Source organism: Hesperophylax consimilis, chromosome 8 (assembly GCF_061612785.1).
Source record: "Hesperophylax consimilis isolate HC1 chromosome 8, BYU_Hcon_1.0, whole genome shotgun sequence".
Taxonomy (NCBI): Eukaryota; Metazoa; Arthropoda; class Insecta; order Trichoptera; family Limnephilidae; genus Hesperophylax; species Hesperophylax consimilis.
In genome coordinates, this window is record NC_142843.1 from 29,788,553 (window position 1) to 29,811,528 (window position 22,976).

At 34.8% G+C, this 22,976-nt stretch overlaps 1 protein-coding gene and 4 non-coding genes across 6 annotated transcripts in view; 3 read left to right on the top strand and 2 right to left on the bottom strand.

Annotated features, from left to right (window-relative positions):
• Positions 1-3,261: 3,261 nt before the first annotated feature.
• Positions 3,262-22,976, top strand: part of Pax (paxillin) — a 95,320-nt gene continuing 75,605 nt past the window's right edge. Inside the window, exon 1 of one of the 2 annotated variants that reach the window (XM_089634103.1) lies at positions 3,262-3,392. In XM_089634103.1, the coding sequence (XP_089490229.1) occupies positions 3,380-3,392 (13 nt within the window). In that variant the 5' untranslated portion in view covers positions 3,262-3,379. Of the gene's footprint in view, positions 3,393-13,518; positions 13,795-22,976 lie in introns of those variants that run through there. The other variant, XM_089634102.1, reaches the window with a different exon arrangement.
• On the bottom strand, positions 20,713-20,785 carry TRNAS-GGA (transfer RNA serine (anticodon GGA)). The gene has a single exon. It is a non-coding gene; the product is annotated as a tRNA-Ser (tRNA).
• Positions 21,145-21,217, bottom strand: TRNAS-GGA (transfer RNA serine (anticodon GGA)). Its single transcript has one exon. It is a non-coding gene; the product is annotated as a tRNA-Ser (tRNA).
• Positions 22,252-22,324, top strand: TRNAS-GGA (transfer RNA serine (anticodon GGA)). Its single transcript has one exon. It is a non-coding gene; the product is annotated as a tRNA-Ser (tRNA).
• Positions 22,687-22,759, top strand: TRNAS-GGA (transfer RNA serine (anticodon GGA)). The gene has a single exon. It is a non-coding gene; the product is annotated as a tRNA-Ser (tRNA).

Sequence of the window (22,976 nt, forward strand, 5' to 3'; positions counted from 1 at the left end):
GCCAATAAAACATAAAAATTTTCAATATGTATTTATTTTTTAACAGTTTTAAATTTATTGTTATAGTGGATGGGGTGTAACTATATGCTATTGACAATAACATAGATAATTGATTGTCCAAGTGATTGGAATACTATTTAGTGAAGGGTGGGAAGAAGCACAGCTAAAGATTGAGATTAAAAAATGGTTCCCATATAGGTAAGAAAAAAAAAAGTTGCAAATAGTGTTGGCGTATTTGCCATTCTTATCAATCGGATGCATTATTATCTATGTTTTGATGATATATTTGTAAAGAGTCGGGCCTTTTCATTAATTCAAACAAAAAAATGCATTTAGTTGTCATGTTTTATAGCTTATACGATGACCGGGTATCTCATCAAAATGACAGTTTAACACACCTAAAAAAAGTGATATAAAGTCATGAAAAGTGAAGAGGTTACATAGGTTAACTTTTTAACCTAGTTTTTGTTTCATCACTTTTAATGACTATATCGCTTTTTAAAGGTGTTTTTAATTGTCATTTTGATGAAATATCATGGAACCAGCTTATACAATACTAGGTGTACCCCGCCACGTTTTGCTGTGGCTTCTTCCAGAACTTTCAAGAATTCTCGAACTTTCCGGAACCCGCTAGACTCACTGACACACTCAGCCACTTAGTTTGGAAACTTATAGAACCTTCTTGAACTTTCTCCTTCCAGAACCTTCATGAACTTTCTGGAACCTTCCAGACTCGGAAGGTTCCAGATCCAGATTCCAGTTCCAGTTCAAATAGGTCGCGGGTTCGAACCCGGCGTGCGCAAATAAATTTTATTTGATTAATTTGTGTTATTTCACAATTAACCCTTGAGACGTTGTTGATTTGCACGGGTCGAACCTTCTACAAGCTTCCATTTTCTCAAAGACAATAACAAGCACTATTTCGTTCTCTTTCTGACATAAAAGAAATAATTAATTTTTAGATGAGAGGAAGAGAGAAATATGCATTAATAATGTGCGGTCGTTCTGGGACAAATATGGTCTTAGGAGAGTATGATGCGCGCACGGCATTTGGGACTGTTTGGGTCTTAGAAGGTCCCAAGGGTTAATTAATTAAAATAATATATAGTATATTTGCGGCACGTTCCAGAGTGGAAGATACTACCAGTATCGCCCTGGTGTAAGACCACCATTCAGAATTGAAACGTTGCTCCAAATGGCTTTAGCCGTGTTTAGTGACTAGATCTGAATAGCCAGGTACTTCCCCACCTTCCTCTTTCCCTTCCCCACTTACCTTCAGCCTCACAACATCCCCCAATTGGGGATGCCATAGTATCACTGGCTCCAGACGGGAGCAGTTGGGACTCTTGTGAGGTATTCACTATAAAAAAAAAAAAAAAAGACTCACCGACACAGTCTGGAAGGTTTCGATTCAGACTATTTCAGAATGGAACATAACAAAGCACATTCTCTTCACCCATTCCCACCCACGCCCAGCCACACCCACCAAACTCTCTTACTTTCGATGTGACACCAAGGGCTATCTACCACCATAACCACTCGTGTATGGCAGCAGCTGGTTGTGGAGAAAATTAGACAGGTAGAGAAACACAGGTTTCTTTTTATAATATAGATTAGATTACAGTAGCAGATAATCAAAACACAAACACGAATAGTGGGTTTTAACATTTTTTTTGTAAGTGTGAGTTTTGTGAGTGTTTTTAATAATTTTTCATCGGCCAAACTACCAAAAAAGGTTTTTCAGGTTGGTATAATGTTCTTACTTTCTAAGTCGTAACCTTTCTCTAGTCAATCTCGAGGTTGTAATTTTTATTCTTTCGGTGTCCTTTCTGCACCACAGCATTTCAGTTGCTCCAGCTCTGACAGTGGTGGTCTGGAGGTGGCGGCTACTGCTGCCCTTCTCCACAGAGACTGCAAACCGTACAGACCCCTCGGAGGGGTATCTCCGCTTCTTTAAGGGGTTGGGCACAGGGGCGTCGCCAGCTTCCAAGCTAGGGGGGGTCCGAAAACAGGTTTCTTTAAGCCCGTCGTCCCACGGGTCTGTAAGCAATTGACAAAAAAAAAACGAATGCTATAAGACCTTGCGCAGAAAATTAAATAGAATTCTAATTTGCTGTAGAAAGGTAACGGTTTGCAGCGCAGTTCAGTTCAGAGTGGAACTTTTCTGCGCAGGGTCTTGCAGCATTCGGTTTATGTCGATTGCTTACCGACCCATGTACAGCCTGTTAATAAAGATGGCTGTGGTTACAAATAAACCGCTCACATGGTGGTAGTATGCAATTTACGAATGAAAATATTCTTTTGCATTTGGAAATGTCAAATAAAAATTATTATTATTTTATTTTTTTAATGTGTAGATTTCCTATATAATATAAAAAAAAGATTAATGAAAAAAATTCTAGGTCGAAGCGCAAACCTAAAAATGCTTTTGATTTTTAATTTTTGGAAATTGACGAAAATCTGTTTGTATTTTCTTATGGAAATATTTTAGTATTGCTTAGCCACTGTTTTCTTAGCCAAGTCCTCCATCATTACACAAGCAACATTTTCCGCTTACATGAAAATGTAAAATATAGTCTTGAATCCATAATTTTGGCACCTAGCGTGGCCGCCTTCGATGTTGGGGCAGTATGGAAAATAAGATTATAATTTTCAGAGACCTTTGTCCTCAATGTGTACCATTTTCATAGCACCCCCAAAAATGACAAATTATCTTTTTAAAGAACTTATTTCCCATTGAAGCCTCTTGTGTTGAGGCTTAGGATTGTTAAAAATAGAATTAAAAATCGATCCATGGCCGGGGCCTTTCGGGACTAGGTGAAAATTCGGCCCTGACCGAGACGACGCGTAACGTCTGTAGCTGGCAATAAACTTGTCACATTAATTATAAAAAATATCAGGTTTGTAGGTTTGGCACCAGTTATAAAAGACTTTTTTTTCCCTTTATTTTTTTTTTACCAATTGTTTTGGGGGTAGACCCACCCCCTTGCCCCCCTGACAAAGCCCATAGTTAGGCATGCATTTTATAATGTCATCGATTAGGCTATTTTTCGGTGTTTGGTTTTTTTTATGCCCGTACATCACTCAGGTTCCCCACAAGTTCCGTTGCGAGCAAACTTTTTTGAAAGTTAAAAAGGCAAACTCGTCGAATTAAATAAAAAAATACCCGTAGTAGTTGTATCAAAATCCTACTGTTATTTTTGCTGCGTTAGCGTCATGCCAAACATGCAGAATTCGCAGATTTAAGATTATCTATGGTATGGTATGTACGTTGTACATTCTGACAGTTTATCGCGTTTTCGTGATTTTTGCATAATGTTTTTAGTGAATGTGTTTGTTTTCATATAAAAATTATAAATTATCTTACTATTAGAGTACCATGGATGACTTAGGTAAGTTTCTAAATTTTTTTTAGTATTTTGCCGGAATTTTTGACATCTACTTTATTTTATCAACAAAATAACATGGAACGATATAAATAAATGTTACCGATATAACTATGATAGTCTGAATTCCTACAGAATCCTACTTAAGTTCACGGATTTTTCATAATTCGTTCGTTGTTGGTTGACCAGGAAGGGCTACAAATGAGCAAAATAAACTTTTCTTGTGATGTATTTATAATGTTTCAAGCTGTCATGTGTTTATTGAAGCAATATTGTATTGTAAATTAGCAAGTTACGTAAAAGTTGATTCTTTTAACGTACGTGACGGTTTGCTATCGGTAATATAAGAGAAAAGGAATTCTAATAAATAGAAACAATGTTATTATCAGAATTGATGTATTACGGTTCAAAGCATATGGAAAAAGACTACTCTTTTGTAGTATATCTGAACTATTATTGCTATGATATCAACTATCAATGTCTTGTTTTATTTGTGGTAAATTTTCAAATTTTGTTATATTCTCAAATATCTTAAATACACATTATAGATTATTATCTTGAACTGACCACATAACCTACAATAAGACATTAACGTTATTATTTTAATTATTATTTTTTTTACTTTATTTATTTTCATTTCTTTACACATATAATACATATTAACAAATAGTATATAATAACATAATATACTATACCAAATAGCATAAACAAGAAATTAAAACCCACTAAGGCACTGCCTGAGTGTTGGTAATATAAAAACGATTACTATATTTCCAAGTACCTATTGACCAGTTGTTTCCCAAAACTGGAATAATAATAGAACTTGAATAGGAATTTCACAGAACTTGAATTCAAAGTGATGAAAAAGGGCCTATAAACCCAACCTAACGTAACCTTATCATCACTTTCAATGACTATATCACTTTTTCAAGAGTGTGTTGATTTATCACTGTCCCGAGTTGCTCGGTTACCCATACATTAATGCCCTTGTTTTTGATTGCACAATATTTATACACATTATAAAATTTCTTTTAAAAACATTGCTAGGTACCACATTTTTGTATGGTTTAAAACTTCCACTAAAAATGTCATATTTTATGTTATTTTTTTAATTTCATTTACGTTTTTTAATAACTTATGTTTATCTTCGAAGAAAATGTACACCTTAATTTTGTGTTTTATTTTTAAACCATAGAAATATTATAATAACTACTATAATACCGGGGACGCCCAAGGAAGACATGGCATGATCAAGTGTATCAGAAACTTGAGTCGGGCCATGTCAAGAGTCAGAATAATAGAAGATGTATGAATGAGGCAAGGAGTGTGTGCCAAGAGTTGTTTGGCGGTCCGTCCTCTCTGCCCAACCCTGCGGGAAACGGCTAAACCCACGAACAGGCTTCCGCCTTTGTAGGAGTTTATGCTACACACTACACTGTATTTTTATTTATTATTAACTTTTCTAAAGTATCAAAAGTTTCAATAAAAAATTACCATTTTCTTACATTGTGTTTTTAATCTCAAATACTGCGTAAAAGCTTTCTAACTCAAAGTTTAGCATATTAAGTGAATTAAAAAAAGTACAAAATTAAGATGATTAAAAAAGCCCGATTACTACTGCGCATTGCTGTGGCTAAGTCTGCAGATAGATAAACAATAGCGCGTGTTGCTTTTACGTTCAACAGATGGCGCCGCGTTGTCTACGTACGTAGCTTTTTTTAAAGCCAAGTTTTACCTGTCAAAGGTGACATCTATATAATATAAAAACACACGTATTCGAATGCAAAGTTGTGTCAAAATTTCAAAGCAATCGGTGAAGATCTTTCAAAGATTTAAGATTTTGAACAAATGAACTTTAACATTTTTATTTATACAGATTGGGTTCCAGGAATTCCTGATGTTCTTTTTGCGTACGTATAACGTATGACCTAGATATATTTTACCTTTTCGACTCTAAAAAATAACTGATAAGTACCATTAATTTGGTTTTGGAAAATAATTCGGAAAACACCATAGTTACGGCAATCGGAAATTATCCACACCCCTCTTTGTCATCTGATACCCCTTTGTGGTTTAAACACCCGTTGATTCTATTAGTTCTGATCGAATATTTGACACTACTGGGGGGCAATATCAGTCATGCTAACTTTTACTTATATCTAGTACTACCGCTGGGGGCTCTGATGTCACATCTCTTTCTGTTATATGTTACAATGTTAAATATAATACAACCAGAGATGTGCAAAATGGGTACCCAAAACCATTTGAAATGCAAAATGGAAATGGGTCAAAACTTCTCCATTTCAAATGCAAAATGCAAAATACCTATTTTCAAAATGCATTGAAAATGCAAAATGGTTTATCAGGTCAAACAATTAAAATAATTATAGAATTTTTAAACAATTTTGTCATTTAATAATGGACATCAATGTAGAACAAACATATTACATGATGGTAAATCCAAAAACACCACGACTACAGATTATGAAACCACAAAAAATTTGCGCGGGACTAATGTTGCCAACGTAAAAACATAGAAACTGCTATCTAACATTTAATATTACAACGTCATGGCCCCATGTTCAGTATTTGAATCAGTATTTTTTGTAATGGTATCACTCAATTGCCAGGGCTCCTACCAGGGAGCAACTTGACAAATTTAAATTATCTCTCATAGCGAGGTTGAGGACCGACTGATATTTGGGGCTTATGAAAAAAAGATGAGTGGAGATAGTATGGAAGAATGTTGCAAAAAGCATTTAAAATGGAAAATGCAAAATGGTTTTTGGAAAAGTATTTCAAATGCAAAATACCCATTTTGCATTTCCATTTGAAATGGATTTATTTGAAAAAAGCACATCTCTGAATACAACGATATACGTCTATGTTTCAATTTTGTTACTTGAATGAATTAGACTACCTCCGTGGTCGAGGGGTAATGCTCTCGACTAGCAAGCCCAAGGTCGCAGGTTCAATCCCGGCGCGCGTAAGTAAATTTTATTTGATTACTTTGTGTTATTTCGCAATTTATTCATTAAAAATAATATATAGTATAATTGCGGCACGTTCCAGAGTGGATGATACTATCAGTGTCGCCCTGGTGTAAGACCACCATTCAGAATTGAAACGTTGCTTGAAATGGCTTTAGCCGTGTTTGGTGACCAGATATTAATAGCCAGGTTCTCCCCCATCTTCATCTTCCCAATCGCCTTCCCCTCCCCATAACCTTCAGTCTCACAACATACCCCAATTGAAGATGCAATAGTCTCACCGGGTCTAGACGGTTGGGAGCAGTTGGGACTCTTGTGCGGTATTCATATACATATATTTTTTTAAATAATCCAATTCTTTATTGAATCGGCTCCAACTTTCGTTTGAGTTTCCACGCAGGAACGAATGTTACGTATATGCGTTTAATGCAGTGAATAATAATGTATCTAGATGGCCTTGTCAGTGAATAAATCGCTTCTAATCGTTTATTGCTTAACGTCCTTTGGCAATGTTCCCAAAACATTGCTTTTTTTAGGTCTTGGGTTTAAAAAAGTTCAACCGATAATAATTTAAATTCCCTTATTCCAAATTAGAGTAATCATAGAAAAATGTAAAAAAACAATATGGCGTCTTGTCTTATTTTTCATAGTTTAATTTAATTTTCAACGCTTCATCATCGAAATGATGTTACGAGCTGGAAATAGTTGCGTTGACCTAAAAATCACAGACGTGCAAAAAGCTTATCATCAGGACTCCCCGTTGGAAGGTTTTTGCTGCTTCAACTCATACATTTTCTGCTTTATAGTATTTCGTCCTATACTGCTAAGCTGTATAGATTTATACTGCCGTAATAAGAAAAAGGCAGCTGTTAATTTTCAATGCCACATTGTGATATACGAGACTTTCATGTTTATCAACCATCAAATAGTAAAAAAGTAGGTATATCAGAATGCGACCATTGAAAATTTCCAGTTGACTTTTTACTTATGACGACAGTACAAATCTGTACAGCTTGACATGCATCACTTTGCAAGTGGCTAAAGGAAGAACTAACAAGATGGAACTATGTTTTAAAGTTCGTTGATTTATTTGTATCTAGAAAGTAAAGACTAGGGACGTTGTGTTGGATTTGTTCCTGTCCTGGGTCCTGAGTCCTGGGCAGACCCAATACGCATAGGGCGCGCCTAATTACGGAGGCAATTGAAATTTACAAAAATGCCATTAATATTAATAAAGACGACGGGGCTTAGCTGAATAGTTTTTGGTACCCGGTAATTGACGGGTACACCAAAACTAAACGCAGAAAACCACTTTAAGTTATACTGTAATACCTGCTCTAAGAGGATTGGAGCTGGCAACGCGGTATCGCATCACGTACATAGGCACACACACCCTGATGATGGACATTGTATGTAGGGTTTTTAGGTAAACAAATTTTTTCCCTACCGAGAAAACACAAGGCCTATAAGTCTATAATAGCCAGGTAATTGTTAAAACACCCATATGAGGTAAAAATAGTGAGGCGCATAATATGACGCCGTTCTATTTGTATAAAGAACATTAACTTTAAATTCAGTAAATTTAAATGATTCACCACTTCATGGAAAATAAGAATCTAGAAAATCAAAAAAAAAAAAGATGGACATTGTAATGATGTCCGATACGTTGACTAAATAAAGAAGGGGGTAGCGCAACACGGTATAAAACCCCAATAATAAATCACTCTAACAATCGACGTTAGTTATCCTTGTCAAACTATTTTAGTATTTACGGATCTAGGGTGACTGGCTAGTAGGGTGTATCGATTTTTAACTTTTTTTTTGTTTTCAAATTCCAAGTTGAAATAAAGTTGCTACTAGGTACCACAACTTACCACAATTTTTTTTGGATTTTTAAAAAAATGTGTAGGTCTCCCGCACAAGGCCTAAAGTTTTAATTTTTTTCAAAAAATATCATTTTTTTTTTAAATTTAAAAAAATAAATTCATAACTTTTGTGTTTATTCCAAGTTAAAAAACAGTAATATTAGGGCATAAAAATAAGTAAGAAACGGTTTTTTTTTATAAAATATGGTATTTTGGTCTCCCGCACAAGCCCTAAAGTTTGTTAATTTTGATGAAATTTTGTAATTTTGTGTACATATATGAACCATGTTTTTTTAAAGTTTAAGCCACCGGAATTAATTGTACTTTTCTTACAGAAGGCATAAAATGAGACAATATATATACCTATACATAATTCTTATATACATACACTAAAAATATATAGCACATATATACTATATATATATAGCACATATATACTATATATATATATATAATATGTTTTATACCTGAAAAAAGATAGTTGGACGGTGTAAATTGTATGAGAAAGGTGTTGAAAGAAACTGATGTTATTTGCTATTACTGTTGTTTATTACAAAAGTATAAAAGGTTATAACATGTCATAAAATGTAGTATAAAAACTAAGTACAAAATGTTGCTGATTACTTTCCATACGACATAAGTGGCAGTTTTCTTGTTCTACTGCAAATTTACTGACTTGTTTAAGTATTCGTCCTTTCATCTTGGCTTCAAAACCTTAAATCAAAGTTATGTATAGTATTTACATAGGCCTAGTGAAAATTTTATAAATGTTATTACAGTTCCCAAATGAAATTTCAATTTAATATGGAAGACAGTATGATAAAGACGTTATTTAGAAACATTATAACTACAAAATAGTCGAAAAAAACTTACTTAAATTCTAATCCTTTGCAGAGGTTTTGTACTGGCTCTTGGTCTCGAACGTAGGTAACTCTTTACGGTCTTCCAGTCTGGCACGGATAAAACTATCTCTTTCGATTAGCCCACATACTCGCTTCAAAGCTTCTGTGACTTCCTTGACAATTCGTTCCACCGCTTGAGTGTGAGAAGGAATTCTAAATTCAACCCTTCCACTTCTGCCAGTTTCCGCAATTGACTCCAACTTTTCAAGGCTCATATCAGTAACAAGAGGGGGTTCGGTTACTGAAGTGGATTTCCAATCAATCATATCTATATAGTCTTCGGCATCAAAATTGATCTGAGGGGGTTTAAATACCCTTACCCCTTTCCTTACGGTTGAGCGAGCTTTCTGGATTCTCTTATAAGCCAAGGCTCTGATATGTTTTCGTTCATCGAACAGCATAGCTATCAAAACATGCTCTGGGTGAGCCATGAAAGCATTTATCTGTAACGTTGCATGGACGACTTTTCTTAGCTCATCTACCAAGTAATTGCTGAAAAGAATCATTTTAAAAAAATGAATGGAAGGTTGCGGGATTTGGGGATTGCACTTAATTGAGAACCATGATGGTATGTAGACCTTCATCATGAACTCTGCAAGCTTTCTTAGCTGAGGGGTCGGAGCATCGGTGGCTACATACAAACGAAGGACTCGATTTGCCAGAGTAAGCCACCTGGCGTGCGAGATGTTGCCGGGGTTTCGTTTGGCCAACTCTTCTGCAATAGAATTGTCTTCCATATTAAATTGAAATTTCATTTGGGAACTGTAATAACATTTATAAAATTTTCACTAGGCCTATGTAAATACTATACATAACTTTGATTTAAGGTTTTGAAGCCAAGATGAAAGGACGAATACTTAAACAAGTCAGTAAATTTGCAGTAGAACAAGAAAACTGCCACTTATGTCGTATGGAAAGTAATCAGCAACATTTTGTACTTAGTTTTTATACTACATTTTATGACATGTTATAACCTTTTATACTTTTGTAATAAACAACAGTAATAGCAAATAACATCAGTTTCTTTCAACACCTTTCTCATACAATTTACACCGTCCAACTATCTTTTTTCAGGTATAAAACATATTATATATATATAGTATATATGTGCTATATATTTTTAGTGTATGTATATAAGAATTATGTATAGGTATATATATTGTCTCATTTTATGCCTTCTGTAAGAAAAGTACAATTAATTCCGGTGGCTTAAACTTTAAAAAAACATGGTTCATATATGTACACAAAATTACAAAATTTCATCAAAATTAACAAACTTTAGGGCTTGTGCGGGAGACCAAAATACCATATTTTATAAAAAAAAACCGTTTCTTACTTATTTTTATGCCCTAATATTACTGTTTTTTAACTTGGAATAAACACAAAAGTTATGAATTTATTTTTTTAAATTTAAAAAAAAATTGATATTTTTTGAAAAAAATTAAAACTTTAGGCCTTGTGCGGGAGACCTACACATTTTTTTAAAAATCCAAAAAAAATTGTGGTAAGTTGTGGTACCTAGTAGCAACTTTATTTCAACTTGGAATTTGAAAACAAAAAAAAAGTTAAAAATCGATACACCCTACTGGCTAGTACTCTGCCCAAGATATATTAGTTTGTATGTAGACACAATGTCAAACTTGTACTAGACATAAATGTCCCCATTATAGCTGTAAAATTTGATTTTGTCAGCATATTTCCCTCCTACGTTCGACATGACTCGACGCACACGAATGCCAATCTTCATTACAAGGATCGCTTACACCTTACACCTTTGCACGCAATCTATTGAATCAACATTTCGGAGGTGTTTTTCTATTGTCATGTTTAATTCGCGTATCTATTATGCTTGTTTACTGACCTTTGACGCTGCATAGAGAAGATAACGTTCCAATTTTGCAACGCTCGGATTTAGTGTGACACCTGTGAGATGTTAAGCCGTGTGGCTGATCCCCCTTTCCGTGTCAGGGTCTCTATACCACATCACGTCAACCGCACGACTCACCGCGACACCACGCGACCGTGTTAAGTGACCTTGCCCCGCACTGATTCCTGATTCACTGCCAATAGTTGCCGTCGTTGCCGATAACCGATAGCCGATATCCTATATCTCCGTCGCGGGTCTATCACCACTCGATGCAGGTGAAGGAAGATCCATTGCCCGCGGCCGGTAAGGCAATATCGACTATTACGCGGTATCAGCATAGATCAGTGGATCCTTTTGCCACATTGGTTGACCGATAAAATCGTGATCTTTCAATTGTAGATTTACATGTCAAAATATTAAATTTTATAAATGTTATTTAATGGATTGAGTGTAGGATTTAGCAATGGACAATATTAATTTTGTTCATAACAAGGGATATTGTCAGGGCCTCACTAACGCGCCAAACCTCAAAGGCGCTGTATTAGGTGTTAGGTATTATCCAAAGATATTAGAAGAACGAGATGTGCTATGAGCAGTTCATACTGTGTGGAATTGTTTTGCCCAGTGTCGCCGGTTTTGTTCACCAATACTACTGCACACCTTCGCTTACGCTAAGGTATCCGCACTAATACATAGAACAGATTTCTGTGCGTACTCGTCCCGATAGTATTCAAAGTACCCTAATTAGGTAGTACTCCACCTACGGTCCGGCGGCCAACATAGCATATCTCGTTCTTCTAATATCTTTGGTATTATCCCTTGACTCCTTGGCTCCTTCGCGCCTTGGCAAGTCGGCGCCCGGCGGACCCCGCACTGGGCCGGCCCTGGAAAGTGCAAGAGCTAACGTCTGTGTAAGTGGAGTTCTGGTCCTGGATTTGAATATGCAGAATGTAGAGGAGATAGATGAATGAACAAGGCTAATATAATGACGTGCAAGTAAATGAAATAAGTCGAGAACGCTAGCAAGACGCCAGAAATGGCGGCATGTTTAGTGATTATTGATTTGTATAATATAATGGAAAAAATATAAAATCCGTTTAGATTAGTAACTTACCTTTTTATGACCCTTTATCGACAAAGTTTCTATAAATAAAGTAATACGTATTGGAAATGTGATGTAATCTAGGTCCATCTGTCGAGTGTGACGCTAATCGTGTTGGCCTCGCCGGTAATCTGTAATCGATGGGAAAATGCAGGCTTCGATTTCCACTCGAACAAATTTAGCAGTATTATACATAGGAGGCAATTTTAACAAATTGGGCAAACAAAATAAAATAAAAAGTTCCCTTCCGCCATTTGTGCTTTATAATATCTATCTCACGAATTTATATAATAATTTTGTAAATTCAACAACCTGTGATTAATCATTTTTAAAGAGCGGGAGGGGAGCCTAATTGACCCGGTAGGTACTTCGTGCCAATTTATCGAAACAAACATAGGTGGTAACATTCGTATTTTAACTTTGATGTAAAGTTCCACATTACATACCAAATTAATTAAGGCATAAAACGAGATGTGACATTGGAACAAAGTAAAATAATAAGATGCTAGTTTGGAACTGATGCTTGGTTATGAGAACTTCCTGTTATTTCACCGTATAAAAATTTAAGTGTGCAGTGCATAAGTACAAGGACGAAAGTGGGTAATAATAATGTTCACTCATTACTGTAGCACTATTTCAGTTTATGTGGATAAAACAATTATATATATTCCTACGTGTATGGATGTTGTGTGAGGTGTCAAATACAAAATCGTCCATCTGAAATAAATTATATAAATCTATGATTGGGGTATGAAGTATTAAGTGCAGAGTATGAAAAGTGGGTATGAAGTATTAAGTGCAGGGTATGAAAAGTAGGTATGAAGTATTAAGTGCAGAGTATGAAAAGTGGGTATGAAGTATTAAGTGCAGGGTATGAAAAGTGGGTATTAAGTATTAAGTGCACAGTATAAAAAGTGGGTATGAAAAGTTGACATTTTACCAAGTATCTAGCACTATTTTTGTTTATTTGGATCACAACACAACACAATGATTGGACTAACAACGCGTTTACTCCACAACATTCCGACTTTTACTTCCTGACTGGGGTGATTTACGAGTTTCTGCGTGCGAGTAGGTGATAGTGTTTCTTCCCGCGTCCGCGTCGCGATGCTCGTCCCGCGCCGTTGCTGTCGCCGTCACACGAAATAACTTTCAAGTAAAAGATAAAATAAAGTGTCAGGCGGCCTCCCTTGTTTCTTTTTTCCCCTCGGCTAGCTGGGCGAGGGGTGCTCGACTGTCTGCCTGCTTGCTTGCTGCCAGCTGCTAGGCCCGCCGCCCAGTGAGACCCGCGACCAGCCACTCTCCGGTAGTGCGCGCCTGCCGAGTGCTGACTGCTCTTCGCCGCCTCCCACTCTGCCCGCTCTGCACCTAAGCGGCCCTACTCGCTTTTGTATGTTTTTACATACATCAGTTTACGTTTAGGAGTGTCCGCGAATGTGACCTCCTGCTGACATAACTGGCACGTGTTTACTTCTGACAGTCGGTGTTGTGACAGTGCTCGTGGTGTTGTTTACCCGCGTCATGGGGAGTTGCGGGTCTCCGTCAGGTTTCCCTTGAAGTGTTATAGTGTGAGAATAGTGATACCTCGCTCGCCATGGATCGCACAATGTACGGGAAAGTCCTCCCAGGGACGTACCAGCCCTACCGATGCACCATGAAAGAAAATGGGATTTCCCCTGGATGTAAGTTTTACTCAGTAAGATAGTGTTATTTAAAATAATATATTACGAATGGTGTATCTGAAAGTGGGAGTAGGCTTTACCTAATGGATACGGAACAGGGGGTAAATTAAATTGCGTTTAAGTGTACATACAAGCCTACTTTCACACGTAGAAGTATCTTTGCTCATCTCATAACGTTAGCTTGATTAAATAAATATTGTTCTCACGCAGAACCTGGCTAAATGCTCACCAATAATTTAATAATAATCACAAAAATAATTGATAAGGAACAAGTATTCAACTGACTTTTGTTACTGACAGTTTTATCACAAAGTTATGCGTTATCAGAAATTCGTACACTGTTACTTTTTTCTTATAGAATATTGTTTATGACAAAAATGCGGTGCTTTTGTTGTTTCTGTTTCAGAGGTGGACGAGAGCCAAACTTCAAAATAGTAATAGTAAGAGGGTTCAAATAGTTTCATTTGGATTTAATTATAACTCTTCATAGTTCTCTCTACTTCTAGAGAGAACTACTTTGTCTTAATTTCACACAACATCTATAATTTAAACGACGTCACAATATCGATACTGACGTTTTTTTATCTTTTGTCATACTACAAAATATTATACATTATCTAATTCGTGACGGATCATCGAAAGCGTAAAGTTGCTAAGTGAACTGGTCACGTCATATTGTAAGTAATTAGTTTCCTCGTGCATGGCCTGTACTCTATGGATTTGTTTTGAAGTATTAACGTTTGGCTTACGTTTAATTAGGGACTGTTTCTATTAACGCCAATAATGATAGTCGCCTTGTTGGTTAAATTTCATCAAAGTGAAGTGCGCCAGATGGTTGGTTGGAGTGACAGCTGATGGAATATCATAGGCATGGGCTACAGGGCCTCTCAAGGCACTCGCAATATATACACAATGTACAATCTTATCAGAAGATATTATAAAACGATATCTCGTGTTAAGTGATCTTAAATCCGCGTAATATCTTAAGATAACCTCTATCAAAGTTTTTTTTTTAAATCAGCTGATTGGAATGCGCTTTCAGCATTTTTATATTTTTTAAATAAAATCTACGCTAATAGAATGTAAAATGTTTGTTTGCTATTAAAAAAACTGTGTTCCTAATGTTGTTGTTTTATGGGTGTCGTATTTACGTCCTAATATTTCTCAATTTTTATGGCTACCAGCTTTTCCATAGTCGCAAGCACGAACTATTTACAATGTTTTCTTAATTATTGAAGACAATATTAGCGATTTCTAAACGAAAATCTGAAACAGAAAAATCAGAAAAGGATACGGTCACATCTAGGACCGTATCCTTTTCTGATTTTTCTGTTCCAGATTTTCGTTTAGAAATCGCTAATATTGTCTTCAATAATTAAATATTACAATTTGAGGTTTTACTCAATAAAGTTATTCCGAAAAATAAAAATACAATATTTTCAATTCGAATTCGTATTGTATTTTCTTTCCTCTTGTATAATGACGTCAACCTGTCAACAATAACACATTAATACCCACTAGCCACGAGTTCTAAGATTTAAAAATGAAAAAAAAAATTGTAATCTGCTACCCTACCATAAATAAATTTTCCATGTTCACTAAATACTTAATAATTCTAATTCACTAATAATTTGAAAGGCGGGTACGGGTACCGCCGCCACGGGAACCATTTATTGGATAACCATCACCTCCGCCATAGGTCACCAGCTGCGTGGCAGGCCGGATCGGGGAAGCTGGTTGACGGAGACGCTTTGACCTCTCCAGCTGGACAGCGGGATGGACTCCTGGACCACTGACCCTCAGATTCTTAACCACCCCTTGTACCTTTTACCTTCCCAGAACTTCTTCTCATTTTAGATATTCCTGTGATATACCTATAGCTTCTTATAGATCATCGATTGAATCTCAGATTTAGCATTAACTTTACAAGAGTGTGAAGTGCCGTAAAAATTAGTTTCCTGAGAATTATTTTCAATTGCTGGCGTCTGATCCTCAGCGGAACTTGTATTATAATAGCTAGTTAGTATCTATGCGAGCGAATTCAGTGAGATTTTTATGGGATACAAGGTCAGATGCTGTGTTACTGCGGTTATTGGGTCACCATCGTACTGCGTGACCCGCTCCATGGGTTAGCCAAAAGTAAAAAGTTAAATGCTGTCCTTATAAGGAATATCAAGTATTCGTGACATAGATAAAGTTGTTAAATACAACTAGAACATATTCGTCATTCATGTTACGTCCTTAGCATTTGAATTAATCAATAGTGTTTTTTTAAATGGTAGCCGATACGCATAGCATTATCTTTCGGTTAAGAAATTGCAACAAAAATAGAGTTTCAACTGCCGGTAGTAGTGTTTTGTATATGTATCCTTAATTTTGGGGGATGTTATGAGGTTGAAGGGGAAAATTAAGGTTGTGAAGTAGGTACCTAACTATTCAGAAATGGCTACTCAAAATAGTTTAAGTCATATTATCAAGTAACGTTTGGATTCCGAATTCTGGTCCTCACCAAGGCGATACTGTGTAGATTTCTCATATTTAAGATTTTGAACATACGAACGTTTACTTTTTTACTTGTATAGATAGATTAGCAGTATATACAGTCTTCGATTAAGGCTTAGTTTATCCCTGGAAGACTAATAATATATTTTATACGTAAAGACTAAATATTTGTCAGTTTTACTAACAATACCACCAACCTCGTAAATACTTTTTATTTACGATTTTTTTTTAAGAAAGGCGAACATTTCCGGGTTACGAATAACCTGACAATATTTGAAAATATTCTACTACCACCACAGTAAGCGGAAATTGTTGCTTGTGTCGTGATGGAGGACTTAGCCAGCCGAAGAATTGTACGCACGACGAGACGTCTGGGTGGGGACCCAAACGCGATGCCAACTTAGCCACTGACCGGACAATGAATGTGTATGTTATTTTATAAAGGAACTTTATATAAAGGATTAAAATATATGTTTTAGTTGTTTATAGCTCTGATGATTATGGCTCCAACATTTCGATATCAAATTTAGCGGTGACACGAATATCAAAAAAATTAACGAAAGTTCAGTTTTTTCCCTCTTCTGTAACTTAGTAAGGTTCATTCTATTGTAAAGTATGAAAAATATTGTTTTTTGGTATAATTGTCACATTTATATGACTTTATTGTGTTCTCCGCAGACTGAACTAAAAATGATGTCGTAGGTATATAGAAAATGGTGGCATCTACTCCAGGTGCGCGGTCACTCTCTGCACTCTCTGCTACTCCTCGTCGGCGACTGAGTTGTCACGGAGAACCAGCGAGATCGATGCATTCGTAGGAGAGATACATCATAAAATGCAGTGTTACTCGAAATGACTAAGATTAGTCTTCCAGGGTTTAAAAAGGGTGTTCGGTTTCCACAAAATAATGCCAACTGGGTTTCACTTGGAGAAGTTTTAGGCCATAGATATGATATGTCATTTCGTTGGAATTTTTACCAGACTTCCGCCCATTAGGTAAGTTCTGTTTAAAAATACTCCTCGACGCCTCGTATTTGTTACCAGTCATCGTGTTTAGGCAGTCACACTACTTTGTTTGGTTAAATAAATGACCGGATAATCACGCACTTCGTTAAAGTACATCGTCATATTTTGTTTGTTCCCAAGTCCCAATTACCGCGTACAGTTTCTGTGAAATAAAATTGTATTACTTTAAATTACGGTAATAAATTTAGTATGGCGAAACTTCAGTCTTGAAATAATATTTCCATCACAAATTCCGAAGTAACATGTGCTCATTTTTTATTGCAATATATTTATACTTATTTCGTGATGCCCATGGGTCAGTCACGGTCTACGTCATCTTCGGGGAGAAGAATTTATGAGGATTTCCCTAGTTGATGACTTAGTTGTTCGATTGATCTTTACGCCGACGACTGTACTAATTGGGTCTATAAAACCTTTTATTGCTGAATTGGCTCTTAAATCAATCATAGACCAATAAACGAATTGTTGGTACAGTAATGATGACGATGGAAATAGTCTGAAGCGAGGGGAGTGAGCACTAATGGGCAGGAAACGGGGGAGATTGGAGAGCTGATTGTGCAACTTTACTTCGACAAAGAACAGAAATATCCAACTAATTATAGGCAAAACGTACTGATTGTTCAAACTAACCAACAGAAATACTGTTTAACATAGATATTTGTTCAAAAATACCATGCAACTTCGAAAGCATAACTTTTGATTCTTTAGGCTATATTTTTATTTTCGTCCTTGCTTGATTTGATCCCGATTGTCGTTCGTACTAATGTTGATTCTGACAAAATATTTTCCATAATTATTCCCCTATCCATGAATCATGACTATTTTAAGTTTTCGACTGTGGTAGATTTTGCTGTCCAAATATACATGCAATGTCGAAACACACTATAATAGGCGAATTTTGGAGAACGTGTAAACCTAACCTAATCAATCTAATATCAGATATGATTTGAGATTTTCACGGTCAAAAGTATTATAGTGATTTATTTTTGGGGTATTATCCCGTGTTGCGCTACCTCCTTATTTAGCCAACGTTTCGGACAGCATTACTGCCTTGATGATGGACACTGTAACGCTGTCCGAAACGTTGGCTCAAAAAGGAGGTAGCGCAACACGGCATAATACCCGAAAAATGAATGACTGTAAAACTAATCATGTTAATTTATTGTAATTAATTCATCACCCCATTTTCTACCACTTGTTTTTTAAGTCTTTTTTTATTACAGTTTTAAGCTGCTTATAATTTTTCTAGTATCATATTACTTGTTTGTTTATTTATTTTTTCTTAGTAGGTACCTCCATGCGCAACTTAACCTTTCCACTTAACGCTTAATTATTTGAACTGGTCTCCAAAAAGACACCAATAAAATAAATTAAATATTTGGTAACAAGTTAAACGAAAATTTCGAGCTTTAGGGTAAGTTGCGCGGCCTCTTTCATATAAAACTTAAATTTGGATTTGAGGCCAAAATACTTAACCAAACTGAAAATTATATTTTTTTAATTAAAGGTTTAGCAAACATCTAGTACGGATATGTATTTGTGTTTCAAATTATAATTTATTTATTTGTGTATCAAATTATAAAATATGGGCGATTAAAGAAATCGATTTTCCACAATTTTAGTGGCAACTTTTGGCAATTATTTGTGATTTATTGGTAATGACTTAAAAATAATCTTGCTTTGTTTACTAAGCCATATACTGAAATATATATTTTTTAAATAATTATCATTAAATCACATAAAATGTCAAAGTTGCAAAGTTCGTGAAAAATATTATCCTGTAGCCCATATTTTATAATTTGTTTCACAAATAAATAAAGCAGCACATATCCGTACTATATATTGTTACGACTTTTGATTAAAAATATAATTATTCAATTTGGTCTAGTCAAGTATTTTGGCCTCAAATTCAAATTAGAATTTTGTATGAAGAAGGCCGCGCAGCCGTTCCTAAATATACAAAAGTCCATAAAAGAGTTTTTCTTATAACTTATATAACTTTCCTGTTGTTTATATATATAACTAGCTGATGTGTACCCAGCGTTGCTCGGGAACTTATAAATGGTTTCGGTTGAAGTTTAAGGTTGTGAGACCCTTCAAAAGGAAGCTACAAGCCAAAAATGTGTATATTCTCGGTATACCTTATATTGTAGATAATAGGCATTCAAATCTCTTGACAAACGGAGTCTAGAAACGTTCGATGTCAAGCACAAAACTACTTTTTATTTATTTTGTAAATAATTTTATAAGAAAGAAAAAAAAGTTAATCACGTAAAACTGTCACAGATAATCTTAGCTATAATCACAGACATAGGAATTAAATTCATATGTCTATGGCTATAATACTGTATTTTTTAAAAATGGTTTCCTTTACGCGTTCATACATTTCTGTCGAAAAAAAAATTTTTTTTGGTAGTTTTCATTTATATTTTTTATTGAGTAATTTATTTTTTAATTTGTATTATACTCAAGCGAAACGATAGGAAAACCTTCAATTTATCCAAAGCATATTTTTTGGTATTCACAATGTAAACCAATTCGTTATAAAGATTAATCAAATTAGTCATTTAACATTTAGCTTCGCCTTAAAGATATACAATCCCATAGTACATTATTTTGATGTATGTACCTATGATGATCTCATAAAGTTTAGCCAGCGTTTTCAAAGCAAGCGCCCGAAAATATTTTTTTACGACTTGATTAGAAAACATCGACTTTTTTTATTTTCTATAAATATATTATGCATGTATTTTATAGATAAACCTTCCGGAAGAAATTCTGTAAATGATAGTGAAAACCCTATCAAAATCCGTTGCGTAGTTTAGAAGAACTAAGGGCACAAACAGACAGACGCGGATAGCTTTGGTTTATACTATTTAGAGATAGGTACTGTTATGCATGCATTGTTTTTATATATATCCTGTCTTCTCGTGGTTGCCAATAAATGACAACCGTGACTATAGGTATGTACACTAAGGGCACAAACAGACAGACGCGAATAGCTTTGGTTTATAGAGTCTATGTCTTATGTCTTCTCGTGGTTGCCAATAAATGACAACCGTGACTATAGGTATGTACACTGAAAAAAAGTTATTTTATTTTATTTATTATTATCATGAGTTTTAGATTTTAAAAATTAAAAACGTTGTTGTTTTGTATAATTCTCTATAAAACTGAATTAATCCTATCTTATCTCAATTAATTCTATTATTATCCTGTCTTATATTTATTGTAATATCATATTTTATCTTAATATGACATCTTCAATTTCACAAGATTAAGCTCCTGTTTTTATAATTGTTCACGAATATAATTAATTATTTTTATAAGCAATAATTGTTCGCCTGAAACACTCATCCACATTGAAAAAATCTCTTGATAAAAAATACATGACGCCAACGGGACTCGAACCCGTGTCCATTCGATTTCCGGTCGAAAGCTCTAACCACTGAGCTATGGCGGCTTATTTCTTACCCGAGAAAATATTCAATATATGCTAGTGTTTCATTCAACAATTACTGCTTTTTACATTTTTTCACCTGAGAACAACCAACTTTATTTATATGAGAAAGGCATTGTTAGTGCTAAATCTCTCACTAGATGGCGTTGATACAAATTGTATACATTTTTTTTATTTTTTTTTAGGTGAAATACTTGGACTTGTCAAATATTAATTATTATTTTTTTTTTGATAAATTAATGTTTTTTAAAGACAAGATTTTATTTATGCATAGCATAAAGGATAACAATTATTTTTATAAGCAATAATTGTTCGCCTGAAACACTCATCCACATTGAAAAAATCTCTTGATAAAAAATACATGACGCCAACGGGACTCGAACCCGTGTCCATTCGATTTCCGGTCGAAAGCTCTAACCACTGAGCTATGGCGGCTTATTTCTTACCCGAGAAAATATTCAATATATGCTAGTGTTTCATTCAACAATTACTGCTTTTTACATTTTTTCACCTGAGAACAACCAACTTTATTTATATGAGAAAGGCATTGTTAGTGCTAAATCTCTCACTAGATGGCGTTGATACAAATTGTATACATTTTTTTTATTTTTTTTTTTTTTATTTTTTTTAGGTGAAATACTTGGACTTGTCAAATATTAATTATTATTTTTTTTTTGATAAATTAATGTTTTTTAAAGACAAGATTTTATTTATGCATAGCACAAAGGATAACAATTATTTTTATAAGCAATAATTGTTCGCCTGAAACACTCATCCACATTGAAAAAATCTCTTGATAAAAAATACATGACGCCAACGGGACTCGAACCCGTGTCCATTCGATTTCCGGTCGAAAGCTCTAACTACTGAGCTATGGCGGCTTATTTCTTACCCGAGAAAATATTCAATATATGCTAGTGTTTCATTCAACAATTACTGCTTTTTACATTTTTTCACCTGAGAACAACCAACTTTATTTATATGAGAAAGGCATTGTTAGTGCTAAATCTCTCACTAGATATAGAGCTCTATAAAGCTCCATAGCTCAGTGGTTAGAGCTTTCGACCGGAAATCGAATGGACACGGGTTCGAGTCCCGTTGGCGTCATGTATTTTTTATCAAGAGATTTTTTCAATGTGGATGAGTGTTTCAGGCGAACAATTATTGCTTATAAAAATAATTGTTATCCTTTGTGCTATGCATAAATAAAATCTTGTCTTTAAAAAACATTAATTTATCAAAAAAAAAATAATAATTAATATTTGACAAGTCCAAGTATTTCACCTAAAAAAAAAAATAAAAAAAAATGTATACAATTTGTATCAACGCCATCTAGTGAGAGATTTAGCACTAACAATGCCTTTCTCATATAAATAAAGTTGGTTGTTCTCAGGTGAAAAAATGTAAAAAGCAGTAATTGTTGAATGAAACACTAGCATATATTGAATATTTTCTCGGGTAAGAAATAAGCCGCCATAGCTCAGTGGTTAGAGCTTTCGACCGGAAATCGAATGGACACGGGTTCGAGTCCCGTTGGCGTCATGTATTTTTTATCAAGAGATTTTTTCAATGTGGATGAGTGTTTCAGGCGAACAATTATTGCTTATAAAAATAATTGTTATCCTTTGTGCTATGCATAAATAAAATCTTGTCTTTAAAAAACATTAATTTATCAAAAAAAAAATAATAATTAATATTTGACAAGTCCAAGTATTTCACCTAAAAAAAAAAATAAAAAAAAATGTATACAATTTGTATCAACGCCATCTAGTGAGAGATTTAGCACTAACAATGCCTTTCTCATATAAATAAAGTTGGTTGTTCTCAGGTGAAAAAATGTAAAAAGCAGTAATTGTTGAATGAAACACTAGCATATATTGAATATTTTCTCGGGTAAGAAATAAGCCGCCATAGCTCAGTGGTTAGAGCTTTCGACCGGAAATCGAATGGACACGGGTTCGAGTCCCGTTGGCGTCATGTATTTTTTATCAAGAGATTTTTTCAATGTGGATGAGTGTTTCAGGCGAACAATTATTGCTTATAAAAATAATTGTTATCCTTTGTGCTATGCATAAATAAAATCTTGTCTTTAAAAAACATTAATTTATCAAAAAAAAAATAATAATTAATATTTGACAAGTCCAAGTATTTCACCTAAAAAAAATAAAAAAAATGTATACAATTTGTATCAACG